Source organism: Eucalyptus grandis, chromosome 6, assembly GCF_016545825.1.
Source record: "Eucalyptus grandis isolate ANBG69807.140 chromosome 6, ASM1654582v1, whole genome shotgun sequence".
NCBI classification, from domain to species: domain Eukaryota; kingdom Viridiplantae; phylum Streptophyta; class Magnoliopsida; order Myrtales; family Myrtaceae; genus Eucalyptus; species Eucalyptus grandis.
Window position 1 is genome coordinate 13,426,692 of NC_052617.1, and position 26,876 is coordinate 13,453,567.

Here is a 26,876-nt window from a genome sequence, read left to right on the forward strand (position 1 = left end):
ATTCATTGAGATGGGCTGTAGAAGGAGGCGGAGGAGGAGGAGTACGGCGCAGTTCGAGCTCGTGAAATAGACGAGAACCGGGCGCGGATGGTTCGTATAAATGCTTGGAGAGATATTACCGTTGCAGTGCCCGAGAAGCAATTTCGTTGACTGGGTCAACGCGGACGTTTGCATTCGTGTGGACGTCGTCGGTTGATGTCCTCTGCCTCGGGGCAGAAAGCTACGTGTCCTCAGCGTGTTCATCATAAAGGTTTCCCATGCAAGGACGAAAGCTCGAGGTAGAGGCACAAGAAAATAATAACATTATTTGGAGAATTTAACTTGTATATTCGGGGAAAAGTCGCTCTTCATTTTTCATGTTATAACTAAGTGGATTTTGTTAACATAATATTCTTTTTGAATTGTGAAAATAATAATCTATTATAAATCATAAATTTTTGAAGAAGTGAATTCTATAATAATTTATAATTATTTGTGATTTAGGTTTTTATTGCCCAAATTAAAATATTATTCAATTTGTCACACAATCGTTAGGAGGGTATAACCGTTATGATGATCAAATAAATGCGAGAGTGAGAAACCATGCATTTCCAAATAGGTTGGAAAGCAATATTAAACGGATAGTTTCCGCATTTATGACGCTGTGGATAATAAATAGTAAAATTATACTTCGAAACTTATATGTAGAATCCATAAGAGATTTATGGCACAAAGGTACCAACAGTTTGACCTTCTTAAGTTTTCTTCCTGCCTGGGGCTGTCATGAATCTATTTCTATAAAGAAATTAAGACATGAAGTCGGTTCTTTTTTTTCATAGGAATATATTGAGAGTGGATATAAAAAAGTAACCTTAAATATCAAGATTTGTCCAGAATTTTGTAATAGGAATCACTGATTGAGATGGATAATAAAGGTGTATCTATCGAATGAAGTCCCAATTGATTGTTTAAAAAATGAACGCAACTCTTATTTTATCCAGTAAATCTCTCATAAGTGCTGAACGTAAACAGAAGCCCGTCTACAGTAATTTCTTTTCTTCTATTTCTAATAGACTTATGATGTGTCTTAGCCCCCTTTTGGCCGGCTAGCAGAAAACGAACACGTGTTGTCATCATGGTAAAGCGAAAAGAAGAAAATGAAGACTTTTGAGTCCGACAAAGGAGACAGAGACATTTCACGTCCTCGGAAAAAGGAAGAAGATATGTTGGAGAAAATATTGGGTGGTCCGGAGAAAATATTGGGTGGTCCGGGACCACCACGTCAGCGTGGTCCCCGGCCACTCACGAGGTGCCATGTGGAGGGGTGGGCCCCACTTGGTGTCCTCTTCGCTTTTTCTCTTGCTCCTCGACGCAGCGCTCCTCTCTCTCCTCTCTCTCTCCCAAATAACTCTCGGCTGATGGCTCGGCTCGGCTCGGTTGGCAGAAGAAAGCACGGGTCAATGGATAATAAATGCGCAGCCCTCCCGCTTAAAATTTCTCTCTCCTCACTTGAATATTTTCTGGGCTCTCTCTCTCCTCGCGGACGAGCTGCACTTCCTCTGTTTCCTTCTCAGCGTATCCCACCCCCTCCGCCTCCGCCTCCCCAAAAGCCTCGCCGGTCCGTCGCCTCCTCCAAGAGCCCCGCCAATCGCAGCTGGTTCCCGATCCCCTTCGCTTCCGACTGTTTCCAACGCCGAGATTGAGCGTAAGGTTTGTGCTCGCCTGGGTCTCTAGGCAACTTCTGGGCCTCCCTCCCTCCGGCGAACTCGTCATCAACTCCGACTCCGAGCCGCCGTCGCCGCCGCCGATGGCGTCCTCCGTCTCTGGCATCTACTCGTCCTCCCCCTCCCTCAGGCCGAAGACACCGCCAGCCTCCGCCGCGAAGTCGTCGGCCTTCGGCAGGAGGGAGGCGGCCTCGGTCTCGTTCCCGAGCGGCGCCAGGCTCCCCGCCGTCGACCGGGTGCTGTCCCTGTCCGATGAACTCCCTCTCTCTCTCCACCCTCCCCCTTTCCGATTGGCGAACCATCGCGAGCAGCCGACGAACCAGGAAGCGAACCTAATATTTTCTCCCTTCTCCGACGCTCGATGCCCTCTCTGCCCTCTACCCCCGACGCTCGACGGCCGATTTAGCTCGCCTCTCCCACGACCTCCACGCTTTTGGCGGTTCTTCCCCCGCGGTTCGGTGAGGTCTCGGGTATGCCCTCGTGCCGCGTCTCTTCTTCCTTGCTCAGCAACACTGGACTGCCTCTCTCTCTCTGAGTGTGTCTCTCTGTGCATTCTTTCATCCATGAGGCAAGCATTTCGACTAGGGTTCAGGGGTTTCGCCACCCCCTTCTTTGAGGTTCGTCCGGGTACCTCTCATTTTTGCGTGAACCCAGCGTGAATTTTATAGTCTTTCTTTCCATATGACTACAAGCGACTGCTAAGCGACAATGCGACGGCAGTTTCGAATCCTGGGTTTCGCTCTGTGATGCTAAGCGTTGCTTTGGTTCCTTACAAAGTTGCTGACTTTTTCGCATGTTGTAGCTTCTTGGTTGCTCCGAGATTTTGGGTTGGTCGTTCTATCGTCTTGCTCGGAGCGAGCGAAATGTTGTCCAAAAGGGGCGTGTCGAATTCGTCGACACCTGAGTCGGCGGCGATTTCTGAGGACAGGGAAGAAATCGAAAGGATTGGTGGCTTCAGTTCCTAGTTCTACCAAAAGTCATGTCAAGGTATTGTCTTTTAATCGAACCTATCGTTCCACCTGTGTTTTGGGGACTTGACCATTCAGCATTCATTTTTTCTGCAGAAAAATTCTGGTGCAAGCATTGGTGAAGTCGTGTTGCCTAATAATGACCCGGCCAAAATTGAGGCAATGACATTTCACGAATTGAGAGCTACATTGAGGTGGGGATGAATTGTTTTAGTTGCAAGCGTGTGATAGTTGTTATAGCGTTTCCTGCGCAACCTTTACAAAAAGCAAAAATCAAGTTTTTCTATTTGATGCTTGCAAGGGAGATTATTGAGCAGGGAAGTGAATATTACTGATGGAAAACCATGAGGTCTTGAGAATTTGCCTTCAACAAAGAGCAAGGTCTTGAGAATCTGCTTTGTTCGGGTCAAGATGGCGAGCTCCACAGCCGCACAAGTCCACGGTCTTATGCTGTATGGTCCGGGCTTGTAGCTCTGTCGACGGCAAAAGCAAGGTTTACAGAGAACTCGGTCCGTCTCCCTCGCCTAATTCCATTATGTTGTCTTTCTCGAATGCTTTCATGTGGGTAGTTCTTCTTTTGGTTAGATTAAGATGGAGTGCTCGGTTCATTTGCAAATGCACAAGATGATAGATGGTTCTTGCTTTTTTGAGAAGTTCTTTGACATGTTGTTTTAGACTGCTTGCGAAGAAATCCAGACCGGTTTGTGGTAAAATGAAAAAGAAAGAGTGAACTTTTCCGGATTTTATTGGTCATACAATCATGTCTTTCGTGTAAAATTTGAAGTCAGTAAGTATCTTTTGGGCCTGAATCTTTCTCATGAGGCCTCTTGCTTCACATTAGGTGAACTCCCATGTGTGAGTGGTTCTTGCTTTTTAAGTTATCACCCTAGTGGAAAGATTCTTCATTTCTTGTTCCTCGGTGTTCCAAATATGCTTTGTTTCAGAGTTTGCTCTTCGGAATTTCAAACCAGCGGTTCATTTGATATCTATGGTTACCGTTGCAAGGAAGTTATGTCAAACATGTTGGAAATAGATGAGTTTTGCAAAATGTGACTCCTGTAAGAGGACTTGAAGTCAAGTTTAATTTTCTTGTACAATCTGACACGAATTCTGAGAAATGTAAGCAAAAGTGTTTCTGGGATGTTGGTGGGGTAAAAATCTTTGTAGTTCGGCTTTTATGTAAAATTTGCATTTCTTTTTCTCCAGGGTTGTTTTCACTAAAAAGGAAGATTGAAGATGCAGTTCAACGCACTGAGAAGATGGCTCCTACTGCACTGCAAATTGAAGAAGCTAAATGGATTAAGCTTGATGGACTGATTCGAGATTACAACCTTTGGGATGATCCTGATAAATCCTATGATGTTCTTGTGAAGTTGGCAGACATGGCCAGAGCAGTCGATGCCCTGAGGGATTTAACTTACAAGGTGGTGTGGAATGCCATATTCATCTCACATAATAAGCTTTTCCGCCCAGTAGGTGTGGATTAAGTTGGGCAATTGTTGGGTCAATGGTTTGCCCATTATAAGCTTGTCTTGACTCTTCTTCCGAGATTAACTTGATTCTTAATGTGTCAATGACTGTCATATCTAGTTTAACTGTATCAATTAAAGGAAGTGCAATTGCTGGCTTTAGTTGACTTTTATCTGCTGAAATTTGCAGGCGGAAGAAGCAAAGCTGATAACTCAACTGGTGGAGATGGATGCTATTAATTATGCTCTTTTTGAGCAGGCATACGCTTCGTCTTTGGATATGAGTAAGTTTTGGACTGTTATGAGATGTTAAAGCTTCTTAAGGGACCATATGATGTGAATGGAGCGTCGATGGTCATCAAAGCTGAATCCAATGGCAATTACCATGAGGTTTGATAATCTAACTTCATTTCTAGAATAATTATGCATGTGCAAAGAGATGATGTTTATATCACACTCTTCCGTTGTAATATACATTGATGTAGAATGGATGCAGAGTCTCTGGTTCCTGCTTCTTTATAATACTTACGCCAAAATATAGGAGTTTCAAAGAACTTGAGAATGAAAAAACTGCATATATATGTACACATAAGGGTGGGACATTATTAGTGGAATCTTGTTAGTATATATGTATGCTTGTGCGCATCACCATTTCAGTTACTTCTTATTTACGAATCTCTTTGCTTGATGACTTAGATGTCTTGAAAATCAATCGTGGGATTTCTCCAGGGTTTAGTGGATATTTAATTTATTGTCTAGTATCCTTCTTCCGTGGGAGGTATTTTGCATGTCCCTCCCCCTGAATTCCAACTCGAAGTAAACATTAAGTGATAATGTGGTGGCTATCAAAAGAATAATGAGAAAAAAGAAAAGTGAGAATTTGATCAGTATGGATAGTGGTTCGATATTATTCTCCACTATGAGGATACTTATGTTATGAGGATACTTCATTTTGACATCAGTATGAACTAGGACAGGGAATGATAAGTTGCCAATCTATTTGCATATGAAAGATGAAATCTTGGAAAATAGCGGACTGTAATATTCATCTATAATGGGGATATATTCCTTTTCCATTAGCTAATTCAATGAAGTTCACTCAGTTTTGTAGACCCAAAAAAAAAAAAAAGAATCTTTTGGGCTTAAGCCTCTGCTGGTTCCAATCTCTCTGTCTCTCATGCATTTGCTAATCCAGTTATGGGCTGAAAAACTACTGAGAATGTACCAAAAATGGGCTGAGAAGCAAGGTTATTGAGGGAGGATTGTAGAGAAGCGTCAGGCAACAAATGGTGGAATCACTTCTGCAACGGTTGAATTTGAATTTGATTATGCATATGGTTTTCTTCAAGGGGAGAGGGGTGTTCATCGAATGATAAGTGGTTCAGAAACTGGATCAACAATTGATGAGGTAGGTTTACACATTTTTGTTTTGATGAAACATTGACTTTTGTATATTGCTATTGGTTTTTGACTTCTTTTTAACAATGAGCTCTGAATGATTTGTTTCTTCTCTTTCCGGAGATTCAGAAGGCAAAAGTGGCATCTTGTTAGTGCATCATTAATATCAAGAAACAATTTAAAGTGTATTAAAGACATGACAACATGTAAATGACCGTGTGCAAGGAAAAACACATTGGAATTGAAAGATTGATTGTTTCTGTGGCTCTTTCTTGAAATCAAAGCAGCTAAATATGAACTTGTACTCATGGCACCTTATTGTATATATTTGGGTAAATTCTTTCTTGATCTTATCTTAATTACACACTTAGATATTTGTGTGGCACCTAGATGTCTACATGTACCATAGAGTCTAACATTGGCTAAAAAAATATAAGATATGCAACTTCAAATGGTGTGTGGATTAATTTTGCACATGAGCTTAAGGTTGATTTAGTTCACTCAAAAACATAGCCAAGGGAATTGTTGCATTTCATGGGATCCTACCATTCAAGTTGTTTCTTTTTATAGTTTATCTACTTCTTATACAAGTGAATTGAAGGTCGAGAAAAGCCTTTTCTGTGTAATGTGTTTCTGTTCTGCTACATCATTGGCCCCTAAATTCCTGTCAGTTCCTCATTTTAGTACTCAAAATTATATCGACAGCCTAGCAGTTGTCGATATAATTCCTCTGTTCCGTGATTCGGCCCCTGACCTAAAAATTAGTGAGGAGGATTTGCTAATCTCGTGCCCATCGTCATCGCCTGAAGTAAAAGTCATTGAAGGCCGGTCTGGAGTTGTTATTCAGCATGTTCCTACTGGTTTTGTTGTCCAATCTTTGGGTAATGAGTTGTCTATTCCCTTATTTGTTAGGGTTGACCTTCCAACTCAAATTTGTTTACCAATGGTTTCCGCAATCTGGTTTTGACTTTACAAAGAAGCAAATGCCTATTCCTCAACACACGTTCATGATTGCCTGTCTAGTACGACATTTTGTGATTGAGAAATAAGATCTCAAAATTTTTATCCCAGGTGAAAGGAGCATTTTTGCAAATAAGATTAAGGCCCTCAACCGGTTGAAGGCTAAACTTCTTATCGCAGCCAGAGATGTAGGAGTTCCAGGCATAAATGGCTTCAAGAAGGAAAATGTGTTCGATGTATGGGGAGACAAGGTCCGAAGATATGTTCTTTACCCTCGCAAGCATGTGAAAGATGTAAGAAGTGGTGTTGAAATGCCTGACCTGTATTATGTTTTGGACGGTAATATAGAACCTCTGATTGGAGCTCATATCCAGATGAGACTCTCAAATGACATGCCTCCATAGTAAAGCAGCTTTTCCCAATTCGCTCTATTAATTTATTTCTCTGCGTTGGTTCTTCATCCCAAAGTTTTATCCCTTGAAGTTTATTTTTATGTTAAAAACAAGACAATTGTTCCTTTGTCATACATGTATCTACGCCTGAAATTTATTTTGTTGACAAAACCATAAGTTGGGAAAAAAGAAAGTGACCCTTCGGTAGGCATTTTGACTGGGGGCACTGATAGATTTTAGCTAAAAAATTGAAGGTAGTCCGATCAAATTCCCATCACACGAGTGTAAACTACTCAAGATCAAGACTATTGTCATGAACTAGGCATATGAAGTTACCAGTTTGTCCGGGTAGTCGAGTTTCTTTGTTGGTTCATGATCTTTAGTAATTCTAACTGTCGGCAATAAGTAATTCTAATTCCACCAAACATTGCTCAAAGTTCGATGAGTATGTATAAGATGTGTGTTCACAGAATTCGGAATGATGTAATTAAGTTTACATGTTGACATCCCAATGTTTGATTTGTTGTGAGGAGCAGGCATGCCAATTAAACGCACGAGGTAGATTCATTTCTTGATGTTACTGTTCCCTTTGAGCTTCAGCCTGTCTTCTCACTTGGTTTATGAAGTCAGTGGGCATGATAAGTTCATGTTATGAGCATGAATAACTAAGAAAGAAGCAATAATAAGCAGTTCAGGATTTATGAAGAAGCAATTGCAGTTCATTGATATAGATAAAAGTTTAAAGATGGCAAAAACATGTCGATAGACGATGATAATAATTAGCAGTTCAGGCTTTATCCTGGCCTTTGTGAAGTTTGCTGGGACTTCCTGGTATAACCAACATAACAATTCCAAGCAAATATCCCTTATCATGCAAAGACAAATTCCAGGAGCCTTCGTAGTTGTCAAGGAATCAAGCAAACAGTAATACACTTGAGCAGCTGGAGGATTCCATAAAATAATGAAACTTGCTAATTACATTTGTCTAAAACATTGCCAACATTTTCACACCTAATTATGGGAACATCATCATCTTCAGGTCTACCACGTTCATGTACAAAATTCAAGAGCCAAAAATGACATTGCTGATACGTGCTCCTTTGAGGTTCTCTAACAACAAGACGCAAGCAAGGATCCATGAAGACTGAGCAGCAGACGGTTGTAGACAACCGTCTTTCCAGACTAACTTTTAAATTAAAAAAAAAAAAAACATCCACCAGATAATCAGATTGAATTGCGAACCAGAACGGTTGTACCTACAACTTGCACTCAGCATTTCAGCATTTTTCCCCTTGCCGGCTTCGGCATCAGAATGTATGTTCAAAAACTTGCACAGATTTCTTTGAAAGTGATTTCAATGTTCCATCATAACTCTTCCTCCAAAAGATGCCTTGTAAAATAATCTAGAAAAACCCAGATCACTCCACAGGCCCAGACAAAGTAAATACAATCAGCCCCTTCATCTCTTCCTTCTTTTTTGCCCCCTTTTGCTAAGCAAATTTCATCAAAAAAACTTTCCCTTGCTAGTGGCTTCAACATGAATGACAATGACAATAAAAGCTCAATACTTTTCAGCAAACAGCATCTAGGATGATGCTGCCGGACTACCTTCGCAGTCCATTCACCAAGATCCCAAAAGAGATGACAGAACTAAAGCTGGAGAATCAGGCCAATAGGACTATGATCACTATCGGTGATATCAGGAAGGATGTACGAGTCATGAACTTTATTTGCTATAGATTCTGAAATGAGAAAATAATCGAGCTGCCACCCTGTAGTTGCAAGAGGATAGTTAACAGGTGATAATACCTATTTCCATATGCTTCATCTGATAAGACAACGATATGCATAATGACTCAACAAAAAACAAAAGCTTGTCATTGCTCATATTATCACCATTACAGGAGAGAAGTGTAACATTAGATATATAATGTTCCATCAAGTAGATCTATGTATACCTTTATTTGTCTTCCTCCCACCATGCTGATAACCCCAATAAGTATAACCAACAGCATGAGGATACTGTCTTCTAAAGGTATCAACAAAGCCCCTCGACAGGAAGTTGGTCTCAAAAGATTCCCTTTCTTCAATTGTAAATCCAGCACTTCTTTTATTTCCCTGGAGTCTCATGACAATCAAATTAATGACAGAAATAAGAAACATTAGACGTATTAAGAACTTCTGTTTTGGGATGCCAAACAACCTAAATTGTGATTTTTATCAACCCCCAACACAAAACCCCAAACACCCCCCCAACAAAAACCCAAAACAAAATTCAGTTGTATGGAGGAAAAGCCTGATTACAGTCCTCTGTTTTGGGGTTTTTCCCCTCTTTTAAGTGGGGTGGGGGGCATATGGTGTGGCCAGGACATTGTCCTGTGACAGTTAAAAAGCTCATGCAAATTACTAATGCACCTAGTCAATCAAAGGCAGAAAAGGCACATTGATTGTTTCCCTTACCGCAGGATCATAAATGTCTATTTCCTGATGGGCACAATTCAGATCGCCAGTCAAAATCACAGGCTTCAACTTTTCAAGTTCCTGTATTGCCAACAGCAAGCACAAATTTGAGTAAGAGATGAAACAATATTGCAACAGAATAAAAATAGTAGTCTATCGGAAAACCTTCATAGGTTGTAGAATTGATCCATGATATGGTTAATAATGACTCCTGAACAAAAGTCTAAATAGCTTTATCAAAAAACAAAAGGGTTACATAGTGCTGAACATACTTTATGTAGTTACCAAGAGATGGATCCCACTGTGAAATCCTATACATCTGACATAAATAAGCAACAAAATTAATGAATCATACTTGAAAGTGTGTAACAGAGTAAACCAATGAAATAGATTGATACCAGTCTTCTCAGGCCATCGCCAGAATTAGGAAAGTAACCGCTCAAGAGATAGAATGAATCAAACTCTGCAGTGACAAGCCGTCCCTCAGAATCATGATATGATATGCCCAAGCCATATGTAACTGAAAGGGGATAGCTTTATCTGCACAAAAAAAATACTAGTAATAACCTCAAAAATAATAATCCAAAAAAGCCAAATGTAGGAGAAAACCAGAAGGCACGGTATCCACCTTACACAAATTAATATAGAGAGAAGGTAGTACTTTTGCATTTCTGACATACAAAGTGCAACTCATGCCGATTTTATTATTCATCCAACATCACTTGAGATGCTAATTATATCTCATAAGCAACTTAACGATCATTGGCTGTGATCTTTATTTAAGATGAGAAGCATTTCATTCGAATATACACAAAGCAAATGGACTAACCCTACTACAAGCATATTATTATATCAATTAACTAGATTAAAACATCAGAATATCTATACAGACTCCGACATTCTTGGTCAAAATATGACAATTCATTGGGGTCAAATGCACTCGCGGTAACAAATCAGAATGCCTCGAACTGCAACAGTAGGTAGGGAGCTAGTCCTTCAACCCAGTCATTAGTGTACTCTTCCCACATGCTTTACAATAACAATTTACAAGCCTCGAAACAACCATAGAAATACAAAAAAGGACTTACAGGTTTCATTATCATTTTGAGAAAAAGCGTGATGCAAAAATTTCATTTTCATAAACAAATTGCTCATTGTTGAAGGCAAATTCTCAAGACCTCATGGTTTTCCATCGGTAATATTCACTTCTGCTCAATAATCTCCTTGCAAGCATCAAATAGAAAAACTTGATTTTTGCTTACTGTAAAGGTTGCGCAGGAAACGCTATAACGACTATCACACGCTTGCAACTAAAACAATTCATCCCCACCTCAATGTAGCTCTCAATTCGTGAAATGTCATTGCCTCAATTTTGGCCGGGTCATTATTAGGCAACACGACTTCACCAATGCTTGCACCAGAATTTTTGCAGAAAAAATGAATGCTGAATGGTCAAGTCCCCAAAACACAAGTGGAACGATAGGTTCGATTAAAAGACAATACCTTGACATGACTTTTGGTAGAACTAGGAACTGAAGCCACCAATCCTTTCGATTTCTTCCCTGTCCTCAGAAATCGCCGCCGACTCAGGTGTCGACGAATTCGACACGCCCCTTTTGGACAACATTTCGCTCGCTCCGAGCAAGACGATAGAACGACCAACCCAAAATCTCGGAGCAACCAAGAAGCTACAACATGCGAAAAAGTCAGCAACTTTGTAAGGAACCAAAGCAACGCTTAGCATCACAGAGCGAAACCCGGGATTGAAGCGCGTTGCGTCGCATTGTCGCTTATCGAGTCGCTTGTAGTCATATGGAAAGAAAGACTATAAAATTCACGCTGGGTTCACGCAAAAATGAGAGGTACCGGACGAACCTCAAAGAAGGGGGTGGCGAAACCCCGAACCTAGTCGAAATGCTTGCCTCATGGATGAAAGAATGCACAGAGAGACACACTCGGAGAGAGAGAGGCAGTCCGGTGTTGCGAGCAAGGAAGAAGAGACGCGGCACGAGGGCATACCCGAGACCTCACCGAACCGCGAGGGAAGAACCGCCAAAAGCGTGGAGGTCGTGGGAGAGGTGAGCTAAATCGGCCGTCGAGCGTCGGGGTAGAGGGCAGAGAGGGCATCGAGCATCGGAGAAGGGAGAAAATATTAGGTTCGCTTCTGGTTCGTCGGCTGCTCGCGATGGTTCGCCAATCGGAAAGGGGAGGGTGGAGAGAGAGGGAGTTCGTCGGACGGGGACAGCACCGGTCGACGGCGGGAGCTCGGCGCCGCTCGGGAGCGAGACCGAGGCCGCCTCCCCCTGCCGAAGGCCGACGACTTCGCGGCGGAGGTTGGCGGTGTCTTCGGCTGAGGGAGGGGGAGGACGAGTAGATGCCGAGACGGAGGATGCCATCGGCGGGCGACGGCGGCTCGGAGTCGAGTTGATGACGAGTTCGCCGGGAGGGAGGGAGGCCGGAAGTTGCCTAGAGACCCAGGCGAGCACAAACCTTACGCTCAATCTCGGCGTTGGAAACAGTCGGAAGCGAAGGGGATCGGGAACCAGCTGCGATTGGCGGGGCTCTTGGAGGAGGCGACGGACCGGCGAGGCTTTTTGGGAGGCGGAGGCGGAGGCGGGGGGTGGGATACGGCGAGAAGGAAACAGAGGAAGTGCAGCTCGTCCACGAGGAGAGAGAGAGCCCAGAAAATATTCAAGTGAGGAGAGAGAAATTTTAAGCGGGAGGGCTGCGCATTTATTATCCATTGACCCGTGCTTTCTTTTGCCAACCGAGCCGAGCCGAGCCATCAGCCGAGAGTTATTTGGGAGAGAGAGAGGAGAGAGAGGAGCGCTGCGTCGAGGAGCAAGAGACAAAGCGAAGAGGACACCAAGTGGGGCCCACCCCTCCACATGGCACCTCGTGAGTGGCCGGGGACCACGCTGACGTGGTGGTCCCGGACCACCCAATATTTTCTCAGATATGTTGTCATCACGAGCGCGTGCCCGTAAATTCAGTAAAATATACATGCCCAAGATAAAGTAAAAATCCTGTAGTTTTCCGCTTTTTTTTTTTTTTTTTGTCCTCGTTTCTCTGGCACGAATTCATACGCTGGATTGACCATCTTCTTTAGAAAAGCATGCGGAAAGTTCAGGCTATCGAATGAGAGATGGGTCCTGACGCAATCCATTACAATAAATCGTGTTCTAAAATCTCGTATCGGATTAGAAGGCTCTATCAAGTGAACATCTCTTTAATGATCACCGCCTTATGTGTCCATTCAGGACATTCTTTTCAGGGCTGAGCCTATTTGGGACTGACTAAGTGAGTACTTATACATTACGCAACATGACTCCCTCTAATAATTATGTGGTTCTTGGATGGGGAAATACCTATACCCAATATGACAATGGTGAGCAATGATCGCCAAAATGAAGTGTTTAAGAAAGGGTACGACTTATTGTAGACTATTGAAGTAGAAAATGTATTTCGATAGGCGATAGAAATTAATATAACCTTAACCCTATTCTCAAATAATCAGTAGTCAATATTTTGTATGGTCACCCAAAATATTATCTTTAAGATCTTCAATTCATGCATAATGAGTCCGTGTTATTACTTAAAAGACCAACTCCAAATAATGATTGCATGGGAACTTTTTTTAATTTATTTAGAACGTGGTGGTTTCATGAAGACCAACTCCAAATAATGATTGCAAGGGAACTTTTTTTAATTTATTTCGAACGTGGTTGTTTCTTCATGATCTTGTCTGATATTCATGTCATCCGATTGGTGGGTCTAAAAAGACAACGGTCGATTTCCTTTTATTTTGGTACCATCTAAATGTGGTCGGCATCGGTACAGAAAAAAAAAATGTGGTCGGTAGAGCCAGTAAAAGATGAAAATGAGCTTTTGACAATTTCCATGAACGGGTCGAGCATTGGCGAACCCAAACCCAGCCCAATTGACTCGGGGGGAACATATGTACGGAAATGGAAATGGGCTTTTCCTTTTTTTAGGGCGGAGGGACGATGGGCCGGACTTCATGACTCGATTTTACTTTGCAGGAGTCATCCAAGGATAATGGTACGGATGGTTGAATTTCGAACAACCAAATTTATACTTATGGTCCGTTTATTTCACAAAAAATCATTCATTAGGAAAATATTTTCTTAATTTTAATCATCGATATCTCTTGAGAAACGAGGTAGCAGAATATATTCTCATTATCAACAAAATATTTAGGCATGAATTGTTGTTAATAATAATGTAAATATTCTTTGTTGACTCATTTTTATAAGTGATAACAATGATTAAAGTTTGCAAAATATATTTTGAATTGTTGATTCCTGCAAAATATATAGAGCTTTAAATCATTCCATATCGTTTCCATGGCAAAAATTGTTGTGTCGCATGTCAAAAATGGATGAACTTCATCGTTGGCCATTGGCTTTTAGAGAATTTTGGAAGGGTGGGGCTTTTTACAGTCCCATTTTCATTAAAACACGCCTTTTAAGTTGATTCACAGAAGTAACCTCTAAATATTAAATTGACCAAGCATTTTTCATAGGTTGTGAATTATCTTTTGGATCTATAAATTACCAGCAACCAACGTAAATTTGCAATAACTTTACTATAACCAGTCAGTTTTGCACATGGTAAGGGGCCTCATTTTAGTAGAGAGACGGGATGGAATGCGGATGAATTGAGAATGTTTGTCATTGCGTGGTGGACTAGAACGCTCTTGTGGCAGCCGGGGACTTGAGATGCACCTATTCTCTTACAATTAAGTGGCAACCGAAATGAGAGGAGTTGATGGGAGAGCTGGCCTAATTGTAGTCATTTCAGATATCCTTAGAGACTACCCTCATGTGGAATTCGGGGTACACTTGTGGACAAATACCAAGAATAATGGCATCGATAGTAGGGCACAAGTTAAAAAAGGTATATCATCTAATTACGTCTAAATATATTGTACAGATGTCCATTCACTTTTAAGTTTTTCACTTTTACTAATTTAATTCTAGACTTTTGTGCGAAATTCCAATGTAGTCATTTCGACTAACTTTTGTGAGAAATTGGTAATGTAGTAATGTGTTATGTAGAATGACTAGCAATGACTAGATCGCTATCTTAGCTATTTCCGATAAAAATTGAGTAGAAAGATTGTACTGAAGTTTCTAATAAAGTTTATGACTAAATTGGTAACTTAAAAAATATTATGAGTAAAATGACATCTACAATAGTTTTATGATTGATTGGACAATTTTCCCCTCAAATTACCATTTTTTAATAAGAGAAAATTCCAAAAAAAAAAATATTGAGCTTTTTTTCGTGCTACATATTTACTCCAAACGTTACATTGGATTTTTAACAGCTATTATGGACAGAACTGTGATGCAATATATTTCTACGTCGCTTCTAGGGTATCGGCGAGATGAAAAAGAGTCTGATGTATTAATGTCACACCGACAAAATGTTAAAAAAGATTGTGGTTTTTTTTAATTTTTTTTAAATATTCATTAATAAGCTAGGGGGAATTTCTCTTTAATTTTCAAGGCGGGGAAGTTTTTCTTTGTCGTTTTTGGTTCTTCGGGTCAAGGCAAGGGGACCCGTGAAACAAATGCAGCATTTATGTAAGATTTGGACAACTCGGCCGTATTTCTTGAATCATAAAGCCGGTTTGCCCGTGCACCCAGAAATCATCAGTTTTTAATTTTTTTTCTATTAAAATTGACGGCAAGTTGATATATAGTAGGATAACCACCTATTACTCTTACAATTTAAACCGTTAGATTAAGATATAATTCAACATTTAAATATCTTTAACACGTGATCATGCCATTACAACCCATTCCAATAAAATTTCGTTGACTGCGCAAATATTAATATAGTATTTGCTGGCAATGTTGGTACGGTCGGTCCAAAAATAAAATCTAGGTCTGGTCAACACTGCCATGCGCACCTACCAACTCTAGGCGTCAAATTCAATTTCGAAAAGCAAAGCAAAAAAAAAAAAAAACACACACACACACACAAACGAAAAGAATATCACGACCAAGTTCCGCATAATTTTTTTCTGTCGCCTGTTGCTATTATCTTCGGACAAATTGAGGGAACACAAAAGGAACTGGGAAGCGACGAGGAAGGATCAGTAGTTGATCCAGAACCATTGACAAAGCTGGAGGCGGAGGTGAATAAGAGGAGGAGATAAGCACGTCCAGCTCATCACCATCAAAGGGAGGCCATGGCTTCGGACCTTTCCTCACCCCTGCTTCAACCGGCTCGTCATGAAGAAGACGGAGGAGGAGGAGGAGGAGGAGGAGGAGGTCGCTCCGTCACGAGGAGACTCAGGTGGTGGCAAAGGGCGCTGGACTTGCAAGAAGACAAGAGGCAGGTGCTGTTCGCTATGCCCATGATCCTGACCAGCCTCTCCTACTACGGCATCCCCTTGGCCTCCGTCATGTTCGCCGGCCACCTTGGCGAGCTCGAGCTCGCCGGCGCCACTCGCCAACTCCTGGGCCACCGTCACCGGCTTCGCCTTCATGGTAAACCGCCCACAACGGTAATATCTGCCCTCTCTCTCTGTTCTCTTTCAATATACGTTACATAGTAGCCGACTTAAGTTACTTTTTTAATGGCATAAGAAAAGAAAAAGACATTCAACTTTGATGTGCATAAGGCCTTGTCAAATTTCTTTGAGACCTATCAATTGTTTCCATGGTCTTAAAATATTAGGAAACAGAAAAACAGAAAAAGGAAAAGGAAAAGGAAAAGGAAAAGGCATAAGATTCAGGATACGCAGATTATTGTTTATCAACAGCTTGGTCTTTCACGGGACACTATCTTACCGAAATAGGCAGTGTTTAATTTAGGAGATGCGGTGGTCGCCTAGTCTCTTAAGGCTCGAAGATCTGCATAGGTCGGACTTGAAAAGGGGCATCCCTCAAAAACGCTCGGCCCCTATCCTGATACGGCTTGAACTCAACATAGCCTGACTGCCATTTAGTACACATTTCTTTAAAATAGTCTCAGCAAACAGGAATTACAAAGTTTAAGCTGACCAACAACCTGGTTGACAGCCTCTCACTTGAGCATGTCTATGCCTCTCGGCAAAGGGGCTTTCCCTTGTTTGGTGTTTCTTGAGAGGTCATTTAGACAATCTATCAATAATTGTTGTTTGTGCGTACAATTTTGTCTTGCCGATTACAGCGTTATAAATTCATAGCATGGATCTATGCAATCAAAAGAGTCGATGTCTGCTTTTATCATTCTACTTATTCGCCACTAACAATGACTAGCTTGCATTGTATTCTATAAAAACAATTTAACCTGTTCATGAGAGAAACGAAAGGGCATTAGCATCTCATTTTGCGTAAGCATACGCGTATAAATACTATGATCCATGAGATGGGGTGACCAGCACCTTGATTAAATTAACAGAGAAATCATCATGATGGGAAGATGTCAGCTAGCATACGAACAATAGCGACGAGACTTTAGAAGGTAAAAGGATCTTACTGTCGCTCTATATCCGCACGACTTTCACAGGAACACTTAGAATTTAACAAGAGTTGAATAACACGTGGAAGGAAAACTCTTGCAGCACAAGGAAATAGCCAGGCATGTGATTGTTGCTCGTGCATGTACCTGGCCAGCTTTTGGTTTCTTTTTCCACTTACTATAATCCTTGGTTTTTATATTGATTCGCGGCGGCCGCCTAATGCATGCGTATACAATCTGTTCTTTGCTTCCTCTTAGAAATCTTTCCAGAAAGTGCAAGCTGTGCCTAGCCACTCGTGCCCCCCTCGTTACACTCACCCAGGACAACGAAGTGTACCATCCACATTTCACCAGAATTTTTAAAAAAAAAAATTAAATGTTGCTACTAACGTTTTGATGAATTATTTTCCACATAAACATTGCAGTGGCCCCATCGTGGGCTTTAGATTCCTCCAACGAAGAATAAACGTTAGGTCGTGTACGTTTTCCATTGCTCACAAAGCCAAGAGTTCAACTTCTCATCGCGTCACGTGATAGTAATCACATACCAAAGATCAATCCAGCTCGACATTCTGAACTCAGAAAGTATGATATCAGCATGGTAAAGTAGATTTCATAGATCGCTAGCTGCAGACTAGAAATAATAGAGGACTAAACAAACTGTGCAATGGCATGGAAGTTTATGACTAACGCGTCCATGGACATGATGATGACGAAGAATCGATCTGAGTTTTACTGTGAAATGACTCCTCTACACGCATGATTGCTCATTTCATGCTTTTTGTGTATACTTAGTTTTTCATTCTCTTGTCTTCTTAGACCGGCTTGAGTGGAGCACTTGAAACACTATGCGGACAAGGATTTGGCGCAAAGTTATATCGAACATTGGGAATTCATCTACAAGCTTCCTGCATTGTTTCATTGTTCTTCTCCACCTTAATCTCCATATTTTGGTTCTACACCGAGCCTGTATTGATCCTGCTTCATCAAGATTCGCAAATTGCTAAAATGGCAGCTCTCTACATGAAATTCATGATCCCGGGAATTTTCGTGTACAGATTTTTGCAGAATATCCTGAGGTTCCTGCAGACGCAAAGTATTGTATTACCACTGGTGATGTTATCGGTTGTTCCGTTTGTCATTCACATAGGAATTGCGTATGCCCTGGTCCACTGGACAGTGCTTGGTTTTAAGGGAGCTCCTTTGGCTGCTTCAATTTCTTTGTGGCTATCAGTTCTTGCGTTGTCCATTTACGTGACTTGTTCAACGCGATGCAAGAATTCATGGGAAGGAATTTCTTTCGAGTCATTCAGCTACAGTTTCACTAATTTGAGATTGGCCTTGCCTTCGGCTGCAATGGTTTGGTATGTGAGCTTTCTTATCTGTCATTTATCTTGTTGAACTCATCATCAATGCTTAACACTTCTAGCGACTTGTCTGCCTATAGTTATTTGATAAACTTGAAGAAGTCTAAGCATGACTCTTCTCTCTCAGAGAACTTCTGATAGTTTATGTCACATTGAGATCTAATTTTCAAGTTCAAATGCTGCTGAAGGAGCATGTGGAATGAATAGTTTGACTGTTCATTTCATCATCTTAATGTGTCCTAAACATATTTGACAAGTTGATAATCTTCTGATGAAAATGTTTAGTATGCATATTGATTTTCTTACTCGGTCTACTGTCCTCATCAGCTTGGAATATTGGGCGTTCGAGATTCTGGTTTTACTAGCAGGACTAATGAAGAACTCCGAGACAACTACTTCCTTGGTTGCAATATGGTAGGTATCTCTGTTGCGTATCTTGTGATGCTTCTGCATTGCTTGTCACAGAAGGATAAAACCATCATTCTCAGTTCTCATGTCTGTTTTTTGCTTTGAAAATTTTTAGTGTGAACACAGAAGCTATTGCTTACATGATTACATACGGACTCAGTGCTGCGGCAAGGTTTGTATGCACACTTGTCGCCATTCTTGTCGTCTTACTTCCTCTGACGGCTTGGTTTCTTGACTTTCATTTTTATTAATCTGCTAAGAGAGGAATTGTGCAGCACAAGGGTGTCCAATGAGTTGGGAGCCGGCAACATTGACCGAGCAAAGAATGCGATGGCTGTGACGCTTAAGCACTCTATGTTGCTAGCGGTAGCATTTGTACTGGCTTTAGCCTTTGGACATAGCATTTGGGCAGGCCTGTTCAGTGACGACAGCTCCATCATAGCAAAATTCGGCTCGATGATGCCCCTGCTTGCCATCTCCATCACGGTTGATTCTATCCAAGGGGTCTTATCAGGTACAATTTTGCAGAATCTGAACGAAGGCCATACCCCAAGCTCATTCCAACTTGTTTCCTGTCCTCTTTTAGTCACTGACTGATGAGAGCGAACCTTTTTGTCGAGTCAGGGGTGGCTCGGGGATGCAGATGGCAACATCTGGTCACGTACGTCAACTTGGCAACGTTCTACTGCATCGGGGTTCCGATCGCAGTCCTTCTTGGGTTCAAGTTGAATCTAGATGTCAAGGTGAAAGCAACCTTTGGATGAGCACCCTCTGAATAGTGAATGGTCCTGCTTTGAAACTTGAGATTTATTAACTCAACTTTGTGATCTGATTCTTGCACAGGGTTTGTGGATAGGCGTAATCTGCGGTCTCTCCTCGCAAGCAGCCACACTCCTGGTGATCACCCTCTGGGCAAAGTGGACGATAATGGATCTCTCGGTCGGCATGGATAAGGAAGATCCTCGCATAGTCAAACATATGTAAACTAGCAAATTTCCAAAACAGTCATTTGTCTTCTTCCCTTGCATGATTAGAGCATCAAGGCCCAGCAAACCAGCAAACGACATTTTCACTCGAGTCGAACGTGTATGTTAAAAGCAAAGAAGCCATTCGAAATCAATGCCCCATGGTTATGGATATGGGCATCTGGTATTCACAATATGTTTTTCAAGTCGATATATTTTAAAATATTAGTGATAATAGCATGTCAAAGAAAAATAAAATGGTAGAACGAGTTATTAGTGAGTATCCTATGTGATTTTTGCACATAGTCATCGAGCTTTCTAGTTTTCTCTTCTGATGAGGGTGAGGAATGATCGTTGATGCGAGATTATTTAGGAAAGTGTACTACTTATTGCAGACTATCAAAGTAGAATACGGGATACGAACTAATATAACCCTAATTGTATTTTCAAATGATAACTATTTAATATCTTGTATGGTCACTCAGAGTATTCTCTTCAGGATTTTCAGTTCATGCAAAATGGATCCGTGTCGTTACTTAAAGACCAACTTCAAACAATTATCGCTTGGGAACTAATTTTTTTTCTTTTTTTCAACGTGGTGGTTTCTTCATGATCTTTTCCGATATTCATGTCATCCAGTTGGTTGGGTAATAAGGAGACAAGTGTCAATTTCCTTTTACTTTGGTACCGTGTAAATGTGGCCTGCAAAGCTGGTGGAAGATGGAAATGAACTCTTGACAATTGCCGCGAACGGGCCAAGCATTGGGGAACCCAAGCCCAGCTAGGTTGACCTGGCGGAACATGTGTACGGAAATAGAACGGGCTCTTTGGGCTATGGCCGAGGGACGATGGGCTGGGCTTCATGACTCGATATCCCTTTGCAAGAATCTTCCTAAGATAATGGTAAGGACTTAGGCTGTGTTTGGGAACAGCTTTCCCAAATATCTTTAGACACCTAAAGGCCTTTTGGCCAAGTATTAGGCGTTTGGGAAATTTTTTGGAAACCCCCTTGTGCAAAGGCCAGCCTTGGCTTTGACTTACTGTTCATCTTCTTCGTTACCGTTCATCTCCTTCGTTCGTTGAGCTGTTCATCTTGTGCAGGGCTGAAGGGTGGGGACGGATTGGTGAGAGGCCGATGACGGTCACGCGATGTTGCGACCTCCGGTAGGTATCTAGGCCTTACGACCCAGATCTGGGTCGCTAGAGGTTGCGCGACCTCAGGCGTAACACAGATCTGGTCGCCGCGAGGTCGCGCGACCTTTAGCGGACCCAGATCTGGTCGCCGGGAGGTTGTGCTGGTGTCTGAGGTTGCATGCCAAGCAGCCGTCTCGCGGGGGGTCGCGAGACCCAGGCAAGGCCATTGCGCCGGGGGGTCGCGCAACCCCACTCGAGACCTCGTCGAGGTCGTTGACCACAGCAAGCTCGTCGAGGTCGCGCGACCTTAGGCAAGGGTCTCGCCTGTGGTCGGCGACCTCGGCGAGGGTCTCGGCCGACGTTGCGCGACCCTCGCGACCTCAGGCGACCCTCGCCAAGGCCACGCGACCTCAGGCGAGGGTCTCACCTGGGTTGCCAGCGGTCGCCCGACCCCAGGCGGCCCTCGCCGGTGGTCTCCGGGGGCTGCCTAAGGTCTAGCAACCTCAGACGATGGCCGCCGGTCGCCGCCGCATTTCGCCGGTCGCCGCCGCCGTTCACTAGTCGCCACCGCCCTTCACCGGTCAGTTTTTAAAATAATAATGACTTTTATAAATATAACTTATCCAAACACAATTTTAGCTAAAGGTATTTCGCAAGGGACTTTTAAGTTACCATTTACCAAACGCAATTTGCATTACGAAAAACCTCTTCAATCTAAAGTCCTTTGCATTTTCTCAATGGCTTTCTCCAAAAGTCCAACCAAACGCACCCTAAGGATTTGAATCCCAAAAAAACCAAACTCATACCCTCGTTATATTTGTTTCACGAAAAATCATTGATTAGGAAAATATTTTCTTAATTTTAATCGCTAGTCTCTTAGGAAAAGAGGTAGTCGAAAATATTCTCGTTATCAACAAAATTTTTTACACATGAGTTGTTAATAATAATGAAAATGTTTTTCATTGGTTCATTTTTGTAAGCGATGGTAACAATTAAAATGAGGAAAATGTTTTTCAAATTGTTGATTTTCCGTGAAATCAATAGATCTTTAGATCATTTCCATATTGTTTCCATCGCAAAATTTCTGTGTTGCATGTAAAAAATTAATGAACTTTATCGTCGGCCATTGACTTTTAGCGAAACTTGGAAGGGTGGGGACTCTTTCCACTCCCATTTTTATTAATTACGCTTCCTAAGTCGATCCATAAAAGTACCCTTAAATATCAAGTTGACCATGCATTTACCACCCCACACACGCATCTTTCTCTCACTTCGTGTGCGTATGTGCGCGATCTTTTTATATTTTTCATTGGCTCATTTTTGTAAGCGAGGGTAACGATTAAAATTAGGAAAATTTCTTTCAAATTGTTGATTTTCTGCAAAATCAATAGAGCTTTAGATCATTTCCATATTGTTTCCATCGCAAAATTTCTGTGTTGCACGTAAAAAATTAATGAACTTTATCGTCGGCCATTGACTTTTAGCGAAACTTGGAAGGGTGGGGACTCTTTCCACTCCCATTTTTATTAATTACGCACCTTCCTAAGTTGATCCACAAAAGTACCCTTAAATATCAAGTTGACCATGCATCTACCACCTCACACACACACATCTTTCTCTCACTTCGCGTGCGTATGTGCGTGATACTTTTATATTTTTCATCAGCAAACCACAAAATGTGCAACAAATAATCATGTCCATGTGATTTAAACTCTTTTGAACTAAATCACCTTACTCTCAATATAGTAAATTACGACATTACAGGATGATTACCACTAAAGACATTCTCAAGTTATGAAGTGCGGAAGGATTCATCTTGTGAGTTTAAGTGATTTCAAACCATCTAAATTGGCTTATATTTGTGCTAATTTTTAACAATAGGAGAACTTCACGAATTAGAATCTTTCTCAGGTTGGTAAACTGCTTCTAGCCACGATCCTCAAAACGAATGATGTACCTCCGAAATAGTAACATCTCTTAAGACAAAGTAATCCACCTTAAAGTAGTAATATCTCGTTGAATCCGTAAACCGAGTGATTGTCAATTCTTGACAGTCATGGTTATACTCACTCTCAGCCCATTGCTACCGAAACTTAGTTGTAACAATATAGCTTATCTCGTCATAAATGCACATTGATGCTTGTTAATGATATCCCGGGTCTGTAAAAAGAGTTTCAACTATCATATTAGAGTAATTAAAAATAATATCATACATTCATCTAACAATTTAAGTTTTTAAAGTAATTAGCAATATGGGTGTGCAAAAGAATTGGGACCTGCCTGGAACCGGACCAGAACCACTCGGAATTAGTGGTTCTTGAGGGAACCGGTCCGGTTCTCGGTTCCATGGGCGGATCCATCCACCCATCCACCCGGACTGAACATATTACATTAAAAAATATATTAATTTATACTATTAATAAAATTTAAATTACTAATTAATAAACCCAAATCAAATAACTAAAAAAGTTTAGTCAAGATTGCGAAGAAGCAGGGATGGCCTAAAGGCTAAAAAGTGCAAAGCCGTCCAAAGCAGCGCTGGCGAGCCTAGCTAGGTAATCTCCAATTAAATCAAATGGAGCGGTGTAGAAGCTAAAATATCCAAAGCACACCTTGAGTCCTTGACAAAACATCAAGCAGTGAGTGGGCAAAAAGCAAGCACGCGATGAAGCAAGGCTGCAAGAGGAGGAGAAGCAGAATAGATCAAGAGGAGGAGAAGCAGAATAGATCGGGCGAAGAACTAGCAATTTCAGTTGAAAACCAAAGTTGCTTCGCGTCAAGATCGGAGATTTCGAGAAACCCAGGAACCCCCTCGGGCTAGGGTTTGCGAGGAAACTCTCGATCACAGCAAGTCCATCCATCCCTTTCTCTATTCGGCCCTCCGAAAAATCGCCGTTGCTCTTGACAACAGCAAGTCCGTCTGTCCATCCCTTTCGCTATCTCTTTATTCGGCCCTTCGATGTCAATTTTTCGGCAACATCACCCTTGACAGCAAGTTAGCAATAGATGGGATAATGAGTGCTCATTGTTTGAGTGGATGCGTCTCGATCGTGATGATTCCAGACGTTCAGGGGGGTTTGATGCGAGGAAGATGAGAGTGTGAACAGATTGATCGCAATTTGATTTTTGTCACCTTGTGGGGTCGAGCTGTGTTTGTTATTATGAGACCGGTTCCATAGATCCACCTGGGAACCGGACCGCCGGTCCAGTCCGGTTTCTAAGTGGATCCATGTAACTAATGGGTGGATTCCAGTTCCAATTTTTCGGAACCAGTCCTTAGCGGGCGGTTCCCGATTCTAGGTTTAGAACCGCCCGTCCGGACCATGCACATCCTTAGTTAGCAATGGTCCCACAAATATCTCATATGGTATCGGGGTTGAAGATCTTGAATTTAAATCTTTCTAGACCTATTTACTTTCCCAATTAAATTTTCATGCTTAGTACAAGGAAAAAAACAAACTAAATGTGATGGGAGTGTTAGAGTAATTAAATGTAAACTCATGACTTCATCTAACAGCTTAGATTTTCATAAAAGTTGGCAATGTTCCACAAAATTCTCACATTTTGTAAATTATCTTTTTAAGTTTGTAAATTTATAAGGATCATCTCATAGGTCGTGAATTATCTTTTGGGCCTATAAATGACCTACAACCGATGTAAATTTGCAAGAACTTCACTATAACTGGTCATTTTTGCACATGGTGAGGCATCCTATTTTAGCCGAGAGACGAGATGGAATGTGGATGAATTGAGGATGTCTGTCATTGCGAGGTGGACTAGAATGCTCTTGGGGCAGTCAAGGACTTAAGATGCATCTATTTTTTTTCCGAGCAAGTGGCAAGCGAAATGAGAGGTGTTGGTGGGAGAGCTGGCCTATTTGCAGTCATTTCAGACATCCTTAGAGACCACCCTAATGTGGAATTTGGGGTACACCTGTGGACAAATACCAAGAATAATGGCATCATTAGTATGTCCCATTTAAAAAAGGGAAAATTGTCTAGTTACTTCTAAATTTATTGTACGAATATCAATTCACTCTTAAAATTTTCACTTTTGCTAATTTTATTCTAGATTTTTTAGTAAGATTTCAATGTAGTTATTTCGACCAACTTTTGAGGGAAATTGGTGACGTGGTAGTACACCATGTAGGACGATCAATGACAATTGGATCACTATGTTAGTGATCTGCAGTAAAAGTTGACTATAAGGATTATAGTGGAGTTTCGCCCAAAATTTAAGACTATATTGGCAAGCTAGAAAAGTTTCAAACTAAATTGACATCCGTGCCGTAGTTTTATAATTGATTGGGAAAATTTTCCCTCAAAATGCCATCTCTTGCTCCAATCTTTTAATAATAGAAAATCCCACAAACTATATTGAACTTTCTTCCATAATACATAACTTCTCCAAATGTCGTGTGAGACTTTTAATGGTCATTATGGACAGAGTTGGGATGCGATATATTTCTAGGTTGCTATTTAGGGTATTGGCCAGATGAAAAAAGAGTTTGGCTTATTGGCGTCGCATAGCCTAAATGTTTAAAAATTTATGGATTTTCTACTTTTCTAAATAGTAATTAATAAAGAATTAAGGAATTTCTCTATTGAAATAATTAAATATTAAATTACGCATTCTTCTAACAGTTTAAGCTTTTTTAAACAGCCGGTTGTGGTCCTACAAAATTTGAAATGGTATTAGAGCTAGACATTCTTAGTTCAAATCTTTCTAGATTCCATTTGTATCATCAATTAAATATGTCCACGTTTAATACTAGAGAAAAAAATAAAAATCAGACTAAGTGTGATGGTGAGTGTTGAAATAATTAAATATAAAATCATGTATTTTTATAACAGTTTAAACTTTTAAAATACTTGGTAGTGATTCTACAAATTCTCATTTGATATCGAGTTGAATGTCCATAGTTTAAATCGTTCCAGGCTCTCTTTGTCTTTCCAATTAAATATGTCCACACTTAATATTAGGCAAAAAAGACCACGGCAATCATAACGGTAGCTTGCCTGTGTATCAAGAAATTAGTTTTTAATCTTTTCAATTAAAATTAACAACCCGTTGAAATATTGTATGATAACTACTAATTACTCTACAAATTTAAGCTCTTGAATTAAGACGTAATTCAATATTTAAATATCTTAACACATTTTTAGAAAAACTAAGAGATCATATCTATTTCCTTTACTTTTCTTCGCTCTACTTGAAAATAGAATCAAATCGGCCATAGTAACCAATCCGGCTTGAGGTTCTTACGATTACCAGTTCAATTCCTAAAAAGTAAAACCGGTATTATGGGATTGGGTTTCTAGTTCCTAAGTAAGAACCAAATTGGAAATCAATGAACCACGGTTATGTGTTTTGAATTATTTATTTTATTTTGCATGTCAATCCTTTATTAATCATTATTGTTGACTAATAGGACTCTCTATTATTATGTTCACTTTCATTTTACTTGACAAAAAATGAAAAGAAAGAAGAAGAGATTGGATGATTCCCGATGAATTTTGGAATCAATTGACAAGGTAGGTTTTAGATTCAAGCATAGCTTTCAAATTTCAAAAATTAGAAAATTGATTTCGATAACACAAGTTTCAAATTCCATGTAAAATCTAGATTGATTTTAAGACCGTCCACCCTTTCGATGATGGCATTAGAGTACATTTCAATAAAATTTTGTCGACCTAGTATGTATATATATCGTTTAAGCAGTCAATTTCGGTATGAGAAAATTACCAAAAAAAGTCATAAACCTATTACGATTGTACCAATTCAATCATAAACTTATTTTTTTGACCAATTGAGTCTTAAACATTTTACAATTGTTCCCGATTAGTCCATCCGACCAAAATTGGCTAGCCGGTGCTGACGTGGCAGTCGGTCAGTGCCAGCGACCTTTTTTCTAATAATATTTTATTATTATTTTTTAAAATCTTTTTATCTTCTTTTTATCTTCTCCCTCTTCGTCATTCCTCCTCTTCTCTCCCCCTTCCTTCTACCTTTGTCTTCGGACTGAGGTTGCCAAGCTAGCTCGCCTCGTCATTGTTGGGTGAGGGCCGGCCTGACCACTAGTGAGGTGAGCCCCACTGTCGCCGGGTTTGTTGAGGTGATCCGACAGGCTCACCTTGCTAGTCGGCACTCTCTTGCCCAGCGACGGTAGGGTA

General features: G+C 41.0%; 1 protein-coding gene, 2 non-coding genes and 1 pseudogene across 4 annotated transcripts; 3 read left to right on the forward strand and 1 right to left on the reverse strand.

Moving 5' to 3' along the window:
- The first annotated feature begins 2,421 nt into the window (after positions 1 to 2,421).
- Positions 2,422 to 6,902, forward strand: LOC120286188 (peptide chain release factor PrfB3, chloroplastic-like). Its single transcript, XM_039314363.1, has 9 exons — positions 2,422 to 2,690; positions 2,768 to 2,865; positions 2,973 to 3,180; positions 3,878 to 4,095; positions 4,331 to 4,438; positions 5,336 to 5,387; positions 5,490 to 5,548; positions 6,140 to 6,419; positions 6,610 to 6,902. The coding sequence occupies exons 3-9, from the start codon at positions 3,126 to 3,128 to the stop codon at positions 6,900 to 6,902; spliced, it is 1,065 nt and encodes a 354-aa protein (XP_039170297.1). The 5' UTR covers positions 2,422 to 2,690; positions 2,768 to 2,865; positions 2,973 to 3,125.
- Positions 4,430 to 6,920, forward strand: LOC104451448. Its single transcript, XR_005551948.1, has 4 exons — positions 4,430 to 4,530; positions 5,336 to 5,552; positions 6,244 to 6,419; positions 6,610 to 6,920. It is a non-coding gene; the product is annotated as an uncharacterized LOC104451448 (transcript).
- A 1,454-nt stretch (positions 6,921 to 8,374) lies between these two features.
- Positions 8,375 to 9,852, reverse strand: LOC104448331. 2 transcript variants are annotated; one of them, XR_726259.3, is made up of 5 exons: positions 9,749 to 9,847; positions 9,623 to 9,669; positions 9,351 to 9,431; positions 8,849 to 9,008; positions 8,375 to 8,662 (listed from the first exon to the last, which is right to left on the reverse strand). It is a non-coding gene; the product is annotated as an uncharacterized LOC104448331 (transcript). The 2 variants fall into 2 exon arrangements; XR_005552114.1 differs by lacking the exon at positions 8,375 to 8,662 and having other exon boundaries at positions 8,700 to 9,008; positions 9,749 to 9,852.
- A 5,578-nt stretch (positions 9,853 to 15,430) lies between these two features.
- LOC120294234 lies at positions 15,431 to 19,706 on the forward strand (annotated as a pseudogene).
- Positions 19,707 to 26,876: the final 7,170 nt, after the last annotated feature.